Genomic DNA, 15,301 nt, shown 5'->3' on the forward strand with positions numbered 1-15,301 from the left:
AACTTCATGCTTTATAGATTAAATAATAACGTTAAAAAGATGTGACAAATTTAAACGTTTTTGACAAAATGAACTGTCATTATGATTGAATGCAGCTCCCCCAGGTGTTCATCATTGCACACAGTTTTTATGTTATGGCATTTCCTATAGAATACATGTAGCTGGTTTCATCAACTACAATGTTTAGTACATGTACCAGTTTTTCCCAGTAATTTTATTGATTTTAGATTGGGGGGGGGGGGGGGGGGAAATAAACTTACACAAACGCTGCTGCCCATCATGATTGTTTTGTGTGTATCCAACATGTCCAACAAGAATATAAATGTTGGCAATACATGTACGCGTACACCATTACGTTTAAATAGAAAACAAAAAAAATCCATTATAAATTAGGGACAAAAAATTAGTTCTGCTTTCGATTACTTGGCATTTGAAAATACGGTAGGTACATTTGTACATAGTATGTAGGTAGGGACATTTTTATATTTTTTGGCAAACTTTTTTGTGTACGATAATATGAAGGTGTCTACGTTTAGTCAAGGGTAACAGGTAGTACTAATTGATGATTTTCTGGGTTTTTTCCTCATTCCCCCCCCCCCCCAAAAAAAATAAGGGTAGGGGCTGTCAAAATAGGGTAGCTAGGTAACCGGAAGCAGAACTATTATTTTTGTTTGGCCTTATGTAGCGTATGTGACATTCCGGTATTAAAGCAGTCAACAGTTGTCATAGTTTCCATTCAAAGACTAGTTTCGCAAGGTGTTTATGGGAAGACAAAAGTGAACATTATCTTACCCAGGATGAGGTGAAGCTTGGAATCCGTCTGGAAGGCATAGTGTAACGTGACCAGGAAAGGGCAGCGTCGGACGGCTTCTAGGACCTGTCTCTCTGTCATGGTATGCTCGGCCGTCTTGGCCTTCTGGACAATGGTGGCCTTCTTCAGGACCTTCATGGCAAACAGCTTGCCTTGGTCATTTCCGCTGTGCTTCCGAACCAGGAACACCTTGCCATATGCTACCAAACAGGATTCACATGCACACATCAGTGAGTCACTTTTTGCAATTAAGATGTGGTTAAATCGGTAGATGAAATCAATGTTGGACTTCTGACTGTTATCGACCATTTGCATTACTTGTCCCAACAAATTTGGCTCTGTGAGTGCACTCTAAGCACATGTTCAGGCATGCAACTGGGAATTCAGAAAAAAACGAGGAAATTCCAAACCATACAAGACTTTGTACAGTGTTTTTCAATTTGTAATGGCATTTGTGAGAAGTAAAAAACGAGGAAATCAGCGGATCCGAGGACAAGTTGCATGCCTGCATGTTGCACCTAAAATTGATGCTGCAAACGAAGATCACCCTCTGTAATATCTTGGACAATTATGTCTGAAATTATTATTATTCAGTGTTGTATTCGAGTCCATCATAAGTCCACTCACAAGTCCTTTCGTTAAAGCCAGTCACAAATACTGGAAGAACAACAACAGTTCATTTGGATAGCTAGTGACTTGACCTGAGACTGAAACTCACTGAAAGACTTGGGATGGGCTTTCAGAGACTCGAATATGATTATTTTGTTTTTGCTGCTGGATGTATTATGTCTATCATATTTACACAGCTACCACTTTGAATTATCCCTGTGTCATATATTATGCAAGTTCATGTTGAATATGTATGTATGTAATTAAACTTGGACATCAAGTTTTTTTTCACCTTTTAACAAATTTGGATACCCATAAAAGTTTCCCAAATCCCAACTAAAACCTAAACACCCTTTCTGTAAAATATTAGATGTCCACGTAGTCATGGTTAAAGATAAGTAAGGTCATACATGTACAGTTTTTGGGGAGCATTGGATGGGGTTCTCTCAATGAAGCAAAATTTTGCTGAATTGCTAAAACATTTTGTCCTGTGTGGCACATCCTTTTCAAATCAAATTTTAAGAATTTTCTACTAGCTGAAATTTGTATACAGTACTCACCTCCTGTGCCCAACACTTTTAGTAGCTCAAAGCTTTTCCGTCCGACTTTTTCTGCATGATTTGTCAGATTTGCTGAATATTAGAAGGAAAAAGAAAAGAAACGAATTGAGACTACTACACGTGTATAGTCAATTTCACATTAAAGGGAATGCGCATGTACAACATTTGCTTTTGCTGCAATTTTCAGAAATAAATGGATTTGGAGGATTAGTATGTTATATAAAATATTGTTAAACTGACTTGTTTCGTGTTTTGGGCTTGTAGATGCTGGAAAAACCAAGAAAACCTGTTCTTGTAGTCTGGTTCCCTGACCCCACTTAAGATGAAACGAAGCAATTAATACACTTTGGGGAATTGTAAGGTCAGAGAATCAGTCTGGCAGGCTTGTATCCCTTCACAGGTGTGTGATCAATTGCAAAGAAAAGTCAGAATAACTAAAGGTGAAAAATTAAGAACAGTTTTTGAAAAAAAGCCAGTTTTCTCCAATGCTGGTCGGCCGACCAGCATTGGAAAAATGCAGTTTTTCTTGAAAATGTCAGCCCATCAGGAGCCACGATTTTAAAGGATGCTTTAGACTGTCAGTCCCTAACAATTCAGTAAGGTATTTCGTGATAATTTGATCATTTCGTTTTTGATGTTTGCAAATGTTGTATTTTCTGTTTAAATGAAAACAGCTTTGAGCGGGTTTGGTCAAGGAATAGGTTGACGGGGACCTGTATAAACCAGAGAAGAGCAGAGAAACACATTATCACCAAATTCAACGGCATTCTTTATTGAGATACAGCTCATCCTCTCAATACTTGGTTTATTTTGTAATTGATCTGGCAGCGTACGACAACTTAATTTAGTCTCAAAACAAACAGGTTCAGATCGTCATTATTACCAAGGCCTACTCAGATTTGTAACTCAACCTTCATCAAAATTGAAGCGAAAATCATCCAAGCTGAAATGAGTTCAAATTTAGCGAATTTGCAGTGCAAAATCTTGTTGTGATTTCACAAACTCCCATTACTTAAACGCCCTGTTTTTTTTTTACAGAGTATGAAAAGCATAAATTTACGCTTTTATAAATTTACATCGACACTACAGCCATGTCTGAACACATTTGTACAAATCTATACCACAGCAGTACAAAACCAAGGTCTTGTGCTGCTATTCTAACACTGCTGTACAAAGAAGCTAGGAGGATAATCTTGAGGACAATCAAAGTGATGTGTCAGGGGTATTTGGGTCATTCCACTGGGTTGGGAAGCAGTGCATGTTACATCCATATATTTGGTTATATTATTGAAAGTATCAATGCATTCTAAACAATTGCTTAACATAATATTTGTCTTAGGGTGTTTCAATATTTGAGAAAGTTTGAAATCATTTGAAAGTACTTTGTGACAAAAATATGAGCAAAAATGTATTAATTCGGATGTAACATTGACACCCGATGTTACATCCAACAATTCTTTTTTTGCCATATTTTACACGTAAAATGTTACCCAAAGTGACATTGCATATATTTACAACTGGACACCTAAGCACCAAGAAAAACTTTTGTTTTGGTATAGTCAGGGTTCAAGTATGGCAGAAACAATACCTCAAGTGTGGATGTAACGGTGTAAAAATCACTCAATGGAAGTGTGACATTTGGGGTTTACACCGTGTAAATGTTACATCCACACAAACAAGCTATCATTTCTGCTCCATTTGATGTCTGAGTACCATAACAAAAGCTTTTCTTATTGTGTTGCATCTATAGTAAGAAGTACGCAAAGTAAATTTGGGTAATATTTCGCAGAAATTTAAAAAAAAAGATAACAAATGTCATATTTGGACGTAACACTGACACGGTGTCAATGTTACATCCAAAATGACATTTTTAGCTTATATTTTTGGCAAAATACATTGAAATGATTTCAAACTTTCTGCAGTAGTGAAACACCCAACAACAAATATTATGTAGAGCAACTGCTGGCAAGGCATTCATTCTTTTCTTAATATGGTCATATGTCACACTTTGTTCCCCAACCCGGTGGAATGACCCATTTACATGTACCTCCTCTATGCGAGTGTACGGGTACTTCAGTACAAGTGCAATGTATGAATTCCTTCACTGTCTTGTTTTGAGTTGACAATAACCCCAGCGATCTTGATGTGAAAATTGCTCTGCCGGTACCTTGACCGGGATTCAAGGATGGCAAAACAAAGGCCAGGATTTATTTCAATTGGATGCAACTGGACATCCTAATAAATGTGCATTGTAGTGTTGGACAGAAGCTTCACCCGCGCATGTAGGACTTGACCTTTCACTGTTAAGCCTAACAGTCCTGAATCCTCCAAATTCAATACGATTTTGCACACCCCCCTAGGGAGTTAGGGTTTAGTTGTGAGACAAACAACAAAAGAGTGAGCATGCATGTTCACTGTACATTTTGTTCTGAACCATGTGTTTTTGTTACAGACATGTATTAATAATTAGTTTAGATACTGTCACACAAACACTGTACTTATAAGTACATAACTGTGAGAGTCCAAGGAAATGATTTCAAAGTTATTAAAATCAAATGATGGCTTTTAAAATCTTGTTTAATGCAAACTTGTGTTCAGCAGCAGCTTTTAAGAGTTCTGCAATCACATGATGGAAATTCCTATACAGCCAGAAATTACCTAGACTGAATAATATTAATATGAATTTGAGGAATTTCACTTTGAGTGCTTCAAACTTTCTACACATGTATGTATGTGTGGATTTGGATTATTGGATTATAATTACTCAAATACATAGTGTGCCACCTGACTACAATGTTAAAACTTTATTAAAAAATGTAAATACATGTACATGTACAAATGTATATACAAACTGTACATATATCATTTTTTTAATCTGGTCTCATTTAAAGTTTTGGGTAAATACCCAGCTGGTATGTACATTTACATGTATCTTCATCCTATAAGTTTATTCGTGTATTTAAAGTGACATCCATAAAAAGTATGTACCCAAACTGAACTGAACCTTGGACAATTTTGTTTTTGATTCAAACATCATACACTGTACGTGTGTATAAAAGTCAGGCCTAAACCTTCTTGGTACCCTGCCCAATTTATTCTACCCTACACCATGCATCCAACACAACAGATGGCATAAAAATCTGATGTTTTTTGCACAAACCATCACCTAATTTGCAACACAAGATGACATGAACTATGCACAATACATGTACGTACATTTTACAATTCAAACAGTCAGTCATTACCCCCTATCCCTGTGGAATGTTTGACAAAGAAAGAAAGACCACAACCAATTTGAAAATCCCCCCCCCCCCCAAAAAAAAAAATCAACAAATAATCTGCAGGTTCATGTATTTAAAAACAACTGGCTTGTCTTATATATATAGATGTACACCTACACGTGTACATGTGGATATGCACACTAATTGTGTACAACAATTAGGAAACCCATTGTCTTTCTGATGGCTTTTTTTTTGCCACAGCTCGCCAATTGAGGACCTATACATTGTACATGTGTATGTTCTGTCCTCATGTCATCCTTCTGTTGTGTGTCCCTGGGTACACCACAAAATGTGCACCCTTCCCCAGTTCTTATGATGTGACCTCGATGGGGTCATTTGAGGTCACCAGCACAGTACCCTGCAGCTGTGGCAGGTCCCTGGCTCTATCATGTCCATGCAGAGCGCAGGTCGGTCACTGTGGATGGGTGTGCATGCATGCAGTTAATAATACTGTATTGGAAAAGGGTGTGAAGTGCATAGAAGATGAGAAATACACTCCCAAGTCCCAACTGCAAGTTGAGTTTGTACTGAATAGGCCTACACTACACACAATAGCACTGGTATTCAAATCATAATTCCACATGTGCCATATTACACTGAACATGTACTGAACATGTATGATAGATTGTACGGTACGGTACATACAGTGACTGTACAAAGTTCTGTTCAGACAGTGCTTAACATGTGAAACCCTCCTATGGAAACTTGCATTCTGAGCCAAGCTGTTACATGTACCGTACATACATGTACATATAGGCCTACAAGTCAATATATTGGTCAAGCGACCCATTGGTTTGTTAAAGTATGCCAGGGGAAGTGGAAGGAAATTTTGACCGTTTGTGACCGTTTAAACAGCAGGACCGTTCTTAACATACACTTTACATACATGTACTTATTTGATTTTGAATGTGATCAATGAAGGAAAAATTTGTGAGGTTTTTATACAACAACAACTACGCTACAAGTAGCCATGGTAGCTATCGAAGTAATATAAACATACACGTACATCCTGTCATATGAAAATCCGACTCCTATGAAAGTCAGACTCCTTTTCCCTATTATTGGTTAATCTCCCACACGTGACAGGTCACTCTCCTGCTAAGGCCTACATGTATTTATAGGCTATTATCATGTATGTATTAGTTTCCACTAGAATAATATTCTTGAAAGAATGCAAAAGCAAATGCCAAGTGGTATTTTTATAGTGAGATCCAAGTTACTTGTGACTCTCACTTTCCCCCTAACTTTTCATAACTTGAATACAAATCCCAAGTGAACATCTAAGAACTTCTTTGAAGATGACACATTTGGAAACCAATTGTATACATGCCGAGGCTCACATTTCAACATACCGTAGAGTGTTCTCAGAGTGTTCTCTGGATACTATGCATTTTCATCAGGAAATTATTTTTGAAATTGTTGGGCACAGTTGTAGGACTAATATGCAAATTTCAAAATTAAAGTTTGAAAATTGTAACTTGCACATGTGTAACTTTGTAATGGGTCAGTAACTTAAGATTTTTGAGCAGGTATAGGATCATACATTTGTACATATACATAGTATACTTATTTTATTGTGTGATGTACACGTACAACATACATGTACCGGTACATACGTGTACATGTAGCGTTAATATGTACTCGTCCTCAAGCGACAGGACTGACCAAGTATTACGAAAGACCAGAGGCCAATTGGAACTTTTCTTGTTGTGAGTCAATTTGTGGTTTACATGTAAAAATGAATTCTTAAAAACTCACTGTCATTACAACATATTAAAGGGGTACTAGGTCCTGAAATCCCCCCAAAATTTCATGTTTTGGATTGTTTACTTATAAATCCAATTTCAAACATCTGGTTGAAAGGAAACCAACCTAATGTCTTACCGTTCCCGAGAAAAGACAAAAAAAGTGAGTGAGTGAGTCGTATAGGGTACAGGTTTGTTTATGGTGTAAATCAAGGATTTTCTATTGTTCCTCAACATCGATCATTTGTTTATATCCACTGGTTTTGTACACGTTAAATAAAATGTATGTTTTAAGTGTATTATTTCCCTGATATGTTTTAACATATAAACAAAGATGGGGGGCAAACTGTAACGTCAGTCACAGTAATGTCAGTCACAGAGTATATTCACATATTTTCTTAATGTTTTATGTTAACATCTCTTAACATGAGGGCCTACATGTACATGTATACACTGATCTCCTGACTGTGATGAATAAATGTAATTATATCCATTGAGCCAAAAATAGCTAGTTTTAGGGCCTATCTGCTCTGTTCACAAGCACCCCCTCACCGGCAAAGGAAGTACAGTTGGGGGTGACCGACCGACGCCATCTTGCCTGACTGCAATTCATTTGCCGTGAGGCGCAGCCACTGCGTGTAAATAGTACAAACCCCCTAGTGTAAATGTACGTGCATCACACACAAGGAACGGTGCGCGTCAACCAGCGAAATGTCCCGCCCATGGAATGTCGTTGTTACATGTAGGTGAAAGGGCGCCCTCTTTTGGTAGCGCACGGAGCTCAAATACTGGTCTTTCTTTGTATTTTTAGGAAATTTAGCATCGCGCTCAATCCCAAACATTTTGTTTCAGTCCGCGATCATTTCAGGGCGGACACTGAACATGGAACAACACGAATAAGGACAATGACATCAGTGTCTTTTCCAACGTGATTGGAAAACACAGTGAGAAGGCAGTGTGTTATGCTGTGCATTTGCTCCGTCAAACTGGTAAAATTCAATTGATTTGCAGCTCAAAAAAATATCTTGAGTGCTATTGAAGCCCTAGTAGTTCGTCTTTGATGCGTGGAGAAGCCAGTAGTTTGGAATCATCTAAATTGTTCGCTAAAATACCATGTTGAATATCACCGAGCTTAACTTTGTGGAAAGGGGGCAGTGATTTGATTTATGACTTATATGAGGGGCATTATGGGGTAAAACAGCGAGAACTTCTTTAACAAAGCACGTCTCGGAGTGCAAAAATGGTAAGAATGTCGCATTTTCTCCAAAAGTACTTAATATTACATGTATTAGCTTGAGTAACTCCAGCTCTAATGCTCATCGCATTACAGCTGGAGTCACAACTTACAAGAACCGGGTCGTAAGAATCAAGAAATTCCGGACTGTGTATCCCCAGTGCATTACAAAAACGGTCCATTTTCCCCATATAATCCTGACCCAGATTCCATAATTCATACCGGTACCTCATACGATGCAGCAGACATTCATGAAGCTAATAATTGACTTCAAATAAAACAACGAAGACTAAAATATGAACTTTTTCAATGATTTTGGTGGCGATTCTCCAGGAACCATGAGAAAACGTCGCGCGACACTATTCTGCCGACTGCCGTTGACCCAAAAAAAAAACCAACATTGGCCAACAAAAACATCAGATTTACCTCAAAACGGCCTCCAAATTACTACATGTAGATACGCCACCTGAGGTACAAGGAGAGATCGATGAAAGCGAGTCGGGAACTAGCTTGAACCAGTTTCCGTCCATAAAATCTGCCGTAGTTCCTGACTCCCTATTAGTTTAATAGGGACCTGTGTTTACAAACGTGATCCAGTCTACTCATTATCATAATCGATGCACCGCGCGTGCTCGGTTGCATCGCGCGCGCCCGGTAACGGAATTGCACTCAGGATACGGGGACCATCGAATGAACGCTGGACATGAAAACCACATTGCAATTCAAGCACGAGTCGGAAATTTAACGTGTTCACGATCGCGAGGGGAGCTCTTGGAATTGAACGGGAAATTCCACTTTTCATCCGGATCGTAAGTAAACTTCAGTACAACCATCTTAATCATAGATGTCTACTTGTACCTCAGGTGGCATATCTAGTAATTTGGAGGCCATTTTGAGGGTGAAATCAGGGCAATGTTGGGTTTTTGGGTCAATGACAGAATTGTGTTGCTCGGCATATAACTTTTAGCTTGGACCCCACTATCGCCAGACCATGTCCGAACGTTAAAAAGGCGAAAAGTTGGGTCCAAGTTACTCGGACTAGGGCAATGTTGGGTTTCTGGGTCAAGGACAAAATTGTGTTACTCGGCATATAAGGATTAGCTTGGACCCTACTAATGCCAGACCATGTCCGAATGTTAAAAAGGCGATAAGTTGGGTCCAAGTTACTCGACTAACTTGATTTATCATGTTGTTTATTACATTTTAAAATTACAACAAAAAACATGAGTTGCTCTGAAGAAAAAGACTGCTTGCGACTGCAAACAGCAAACATATAAATTTTAGGAACTGACTGTCTGACTGTCATTTTGTCAACAATGACCGTCTGAGACTCTGAATCTGATGAAGTTATTTTGACATGTTTGAACTGATTTTTTTTTAAAAAGCGTCCTAAACTATACGATTATCAGGAATGCCTGGGCCCAGTCTATGCCCCACTCCCTATGTCAGTATGTGGCACGGTGATGCACAGTTTTGGCTTACCGTTTGTAAGTTCATACCGTCGAACTTGAAGCGTTTCATCCCCTGATGTGCCAGGGGCTTCCATGATGACCAGATGACGGATGTGGCAAATCTGACGAACGTCAAACGACACGTAAACTCAACATGATCACATTAATTTTGAAGTCAAAACAATTTCACTTTCCAACATTCTAATCACAATGTTCCACCATCCATGGGCATGATGGGTGGGCACAAAAGAGGTGTAATTGCTGCGTTACATAAACGAACCAAACAACTTTTCACTTGTCAGGATTTAGCAGAAAACTGAGAACGTGAGCTGTCAATATTCTCCATCAACAATCAAGGCCAACATAAGGTATTGTTCCTGATGCCACTCGATAACGTGTGGTCTGGGTGTTGGATGTACCAGACTACTTCCTTTACAAAGGGTCAGAGGTCACCATGGTTTTTGTTTAATCCCGGTTATGTTCTAGTATCGGATTAATACCTGACTTCAGAATAATTCAGAAGCCATTAATGTCCGAACCAAACGAAAATGCTCCAAATTGTGGTTTTAAATATTATGGTTCGACGTTCCTGGAGTAGGCTATTAGCCCATTTTGAACTTGAGTGCCCCACGTCAGGTACCGAATTACCGAAAATCTCTCAAAGTCACAGCTGGGGTGATGCCGAAGATTTGAAAATAAATAAACTTCTTCAAGTCCATCCATGAGTCAGTGACTGACTGAGCTCAGGTTGCAGACCAGTAAATAAACTGTCATAGACCCCAATGATAAATGCCCCCACTTCAAAAATTCAAGGAAAATACTCACAACTCTCCAAGGTATTCCAGACACACATCAAATTAAAGCTATTATCATCTTCCATCCGAAGATGATCACCCTTAAAACGGTCCTGAAGCCCATCGCCATTTTGAAAAACGACGCCTACACTCCAATGCAAAATAGAGCGCTTTTATAGGGCTCCAATTTCATCTAAATTGCACAGAAGTACAAGCTCACATTCATATGCACGGCTTCTACCCATAGGTTTTACAAACCCTCAAGTTCACGGCCCACAATATGCTCAAATAGCGAAGAATTTGACGCCGCTACCCAGTCGCCGAGCATAATGTCACAAACTGAGTCTTTTGGTTCGAAGTCGACTATAGGCATATTAATTTTTGTTTATTTCTGAATAGAGTTTTTTTTCTTTTTTTTTTGAATTTATTATTGGGTGTGCGGGAACTGAGTTTGTTTCTGCATTCATTTAGGGGGCGTTGAAAAATAGAGGATAATAGAGTCCCCAATTCTTAAGAGGTCCCGATCCCCTGTTTGGATTCGTGTACAAAACATATATATCATGTTTATGGAAGGTCGTCCTAATAACTTAAAATACAAACAAAAGAGGGACAATATAGGGGGTCCCCGATTGCAGGCAAACGCACACACCGTCTTGTTTTACTATACTCCCGAGGACAATGCTTTGTGTTTTCCTTTGTCCCTGTAATATACCACACTCCCATAGACTATAAGCACACAAACCTATCATTTTCATCCCTGCCAGAGCTTAAAAATGTGACACCCAAAAATGCGACGCCGATGGCACTAACACAAAATTTCAGATGTTACCTAGATTTATAGCGATTAGTGATGATATACCTGCGTGACGATTAGTTACTACACATCATTTGCCTCTGCGGCCATTTGACGTTTCATGAACATCTTTTCGAATTGTAACAAACAATTGTTGTTAAGAATTTAGTTGATTTTATTGCTTTCTGTTGAAAAAAATTTAAATTTGGTATTAATATTTTGTGGGAAACTTATGGGGCTCGATTTTGTCAATTTTCGGTATCGGGGACAGACATATGCAAAATAAACGCGCATGCGCATTGATCGAAACAAAACCGCTGTTCTGAGAAAAAAAACGTTAGTCAGAGTGCATTTAAGACCACGGCGTTTGGTCCGTGATATTTTTGGTCATTTGGGGGTCAATCTTCGGGGACGGACCGCCCGACAGACCAACCGACCGACCGACCGACCACCACGTTTCATGTACGCCTCGAAGCTCCAAAGGGCGGATCCAGGGGGGGGGGGCAAAGGGGGCCATGCCCCCCCCCCCCCCCCCCCCCACGAAACAATTTTTGTTTTTATGTGACATCGCAATAAAGGCAGGCAATGAGTACACCACCATCTTTTCCTCAAAAAAAAAATATTGGTTAAAGTGGTCAGAAATTGCCTGAGATCGCACCACAGAGCATCTAGAATCCAAAAAATGTTCGGGGCCCTTAAGCGGGCTCCGAACCCCACGCCGTAATTTTTTTGACCCACTTTTTTGGGGAACCAAAATTTTTTGTGGCCCCCCCAAAAAAAAAAATTGTGTTCTGGATCCGCCCTTGGAAGCTCCTGCCAGAGCTTAAAAGTCATAATGAGTCTCTGATAGAACTGGCCCCTCAATGAAGCTATGACTGGGTTAATATTATATTAGTCGTATACTTTCGATATTTAATGCCATCTAAGCTCTAAACGTCTTATAAGGCGCCCGTGCACACGGCGTTCACGACGGTGAAGACTAAATTTCTATTCGATTAAGTTTGTTCACAAACCCATTGGTCGACTCGGGTTAGCCCCTTGCCGTCACGTCATCAGCCACCACCGACCTGCGGCCGGATAGAGGAACTTTCAAGTGGACCCAAAAATCAACATAATTTGAAGTTTAAAGGTACTTATATTATTGGGTTCATAGTGACATTAGAAGCTACAATTTTACTCCAGCCCAATTTTTTTTTAAAGTTTTGCAACTGACTGAAAAACAGAATATATCAAACTAAACACCCAGTCCGAAAAACGGGCGTTTTTTTCAGTGGCTGCGACTGTGGCTGTGGGTAACAAGTGAGGATCATGATAGCCCGCGGTCAAGTTTAGCGTTCGATTATTAGCCCGGCTGTCGTGGTCAAGCCGTCTTGTCTGCCTTTACCCGGGTCGATCCGGGTGAGCTACTCGAACTTCGCACCCGAACTAGACTCCTCACAGAGTGACGATAAAGGGCGCTGTTTCTCTTTCATCGGCAAATTAAAGCGGCGATCCGGTCGACCTTATTCACGAGTTGGCCATTTTTGTCGAGTTCCCTGAATGTATTTCATTAATTGTTAAACTGTTGAATGGGATGGCGCCAGACTATTTATGCAGGCACAATGCAGCCTTATTGTACTGTCATTTTTTTTTTATTATGGCTTTAAAACATAAAAGGCCCATAGGCTTCATTGTCACGGTCGTCATGATAAAATGTGTTATCTCTGCGCTATTTTTGTCTTTATCCTGCAAAACTGCTCTTGTTTCAAATTGCTTTTTTTCTAGCAATACACATTACAAGGCCATACGGCCGATCTAGCACGGGACAGAAGCAGGGGCGGCGGAACTCTTTTCCAACTGGGGGAAACACCAAAATAAAAGGGGAACTTATCCAGAAAAAAGGGGCACCGGCGTCAGTGTGAAAGTGAGCATGGGCGTCACGGGGGGGGGGGGGGGGACTTCTGAGTACGGTGCGCTCACCCCCCCCCCGGAAAAAAAAAGAAACTGAAAAAGGAGAAAAATTATAGAATCATAGAGGCGCAAAGTCATATTTTTGTTATTTTGATCGAGAATAATTATACTGGAATAGTCGTATTTGGGGGGGGGGGGGGGGGAGTGAATGTGCTTTGGCCCCCTCAAATTCTTTTGGTTATTTCTTTTTTGGGGGGGGGGGGGGGGGTGGAGGACTCTAAGGCATGAGTGCCCCCTCCCCACCCTTGGATCCGCTCTTGGGCCTTCGGCACACCGCACAACTTCCGCCCCGGCAGTAATAACCGCTCCGGGTCCTCCCATGATTTGACTATAGAGAGATGTTTTTTTTTTGCGAGAGGGGCACTGTTGCTTTTGATGGCCAGTTCAATGACCATTTTATTCGCGTGAGTCAGTTTTAAGTCCAGTTTTCCATGAGAGGGGGCACACATTCAGTGTTGTTGCGAGCAGAACATTATAATGAAACTGTGCTTTCGAGGGGCAGTTTTATATTTTGAAAATGTATCGCGAGATGAGCACTATTATTTTGATGGCCAATTATTGTCCATCTCGAGAGGGGCACAATTTTATTATTGCAAGAGGGGTATCTATGCTTTCCAGGGCTAGTTTTCCATCAAGAAGGTGCATAATCTTGTTAATTATAATGCGAGATGGGCACTTGTTTTTTGAGGGGCAGTTCAACTTCCATTACAAAAGAGGAGACAATTTTATTTTTAGCGCTATCATTATGCGTTCATGAATAATAATTGTGTGCGTTTAAGGGGCATGCAGATTTTGTTTTCATCTCGAGGGGCACATTTATAACCGGGAGACGCAAGAGACTTTTGTTGGCCTGGGAAAGTGGAAGGGGGGGGGGGGGTGCCCCCCCCCGGTTCCGCCGCCTCTGGGGCAGGGTATAGGGGGGACCATCTTCAAACATAGGGGGCGCTCTTCAAAACCAATGATTATATGCTAAACATACATTATGTGCCCATTTTCAGGGCGTCTTGTATGGGTTTTGGGACTTGGTTTTCATATTCCTCGTTTATATCAAAAATATCTCTACCATTATTGGGAAATGGTTACTTCTAAGAAATAGTAAGATACTTTAAGGGCATTTTTGATTTATCTCGAGGGGACACTTTAATGCTCGAGGGGGCACATTTATGGCCGCAAAAGGGGCACTTGGGAAAATCTGGGGGAGGGGGGGGCAAACCCCCCCCCCCCCCCCCAGCCCCCCCCCCCGGTTCCGCCGCCCCTGCTTCCAGTACTATATAAAAGATGCAACAAGACTTTCGTGCAACTTCAGCTCTGTTGGGGTGTACGTGTAGTATTATGTAGGACTGAAAATGGACGGTAATTGCCTGCTGAAGTCGCGCATGCGCACTAGTTTCCCCCTTTTTTTTGGGGGGGGGGGGATTTTAGGAGATGTCCTAGACGTTCGCTCGTACCCCCCGCCCTGCAAACAGGACGCTGGGATACTCTGATGAATTCACGCTCTGATTGGTTGGATTTTGCGTGACCAGTGACCTGCGTGTCATCAAGGTCATGACTCTGCAAGGTTTGAAACGGCCGTTAAGACTTATCTGTGTTGTAAATTTACAATTCCCGTCACTCGCTCAGGCTCCGTTTCAAATCACGAACGGTCGGATTGCATTATGCGACGCTCAAAATGTTGTCCACATGGTCCGCAATGAAACAGAAATCACATCCGGAATGGAATGTGCGCAATTCTACGGTGAGTTTTCGTATAGCATTTGCGCACATTGTCTAACTGCGGTCTTGAACAGCTGCAGCCAGATGCTTAATACTCAGGGCACTTCCTTCACAAGATTCTGTAAAGCTCATCAGAGTATCCCAGCGCCCTGTTTGCAGGGCGGGGGTACGAGCGACCCCCCCCCCCCCCGACCCCCGCCCTGCAAACAGGATGGGATACTCTGATGAATTCACGCTCTGATTGGATAGATTTTGCGTGACCTATGACGCAGGTAAGACCTGCAAGTCATTACGGCCACGACCCCTGCAAGGTTTCAAACGGCTCGTGAACGGCCGTTAAGACTGATTTATTACTCTTTT

The 15,301-nt window shown here is 40.8% G+C and overlaps 1 protein-coding gene across 2 annotated transcripts in view; it reads right to left on the reverse strand.

Annotated features, from left to right (window-relative positions):
* Window positions 1–10,074, reverse strand: part of LOC119741182 (ribosomal protein S6 kinase alpha-5-like) — a 31,454-nt gene extending 21,380 nt beyond the window's left edge. Inside the window, exons 1-4 of one of the 2 annotated variants that reach the window (XM_038216897.1) lie at window positions 9,972–10,070; window positions 9,723–9,813; window positions 1,981–2,052; window positions 793–1,011 (exon numbers count right to left, since the gene is read on the reverse strand). In XM_038216897.1, coding sequence (XP_038072825.1) covers window positions 793–1,011; window positions 1,981–2,052; window positions 9,723–9,786 — 355 coding nt within the window. In that variant the 5' untranslated portion in view covers window positions 9,787–9,813; window positions 9,972–10,070. Of the gene's footprint in view, window positions 1–792; window positions 1,012–1,980; window positions 2,053–9,722 lie in introns of both variants that reach the window. The other variant, XM_038216896.1, reaches the window with a different exon arrangement.
* Between the last annotated feature and the right edge of the window lie 5,227 nt (window positions 10,075–15,301).

Source organism: Patiria miniata, unplaced genomic scaffold (assembly GCF_015706575.1).
Source record: "Patiria miniata isolate m_02_andy unplaced genomic scaffold, ASM1570657v1 HiC_scaffold_5, whole genome shotgun sequence".
Taxonomy (NCBI): domain Eukaryota; kingdom Metazoa; phylum Echinodermata; class Asteroidea; order Valvatida; family Asterinidae; genus Patiria; species Patiria miniata.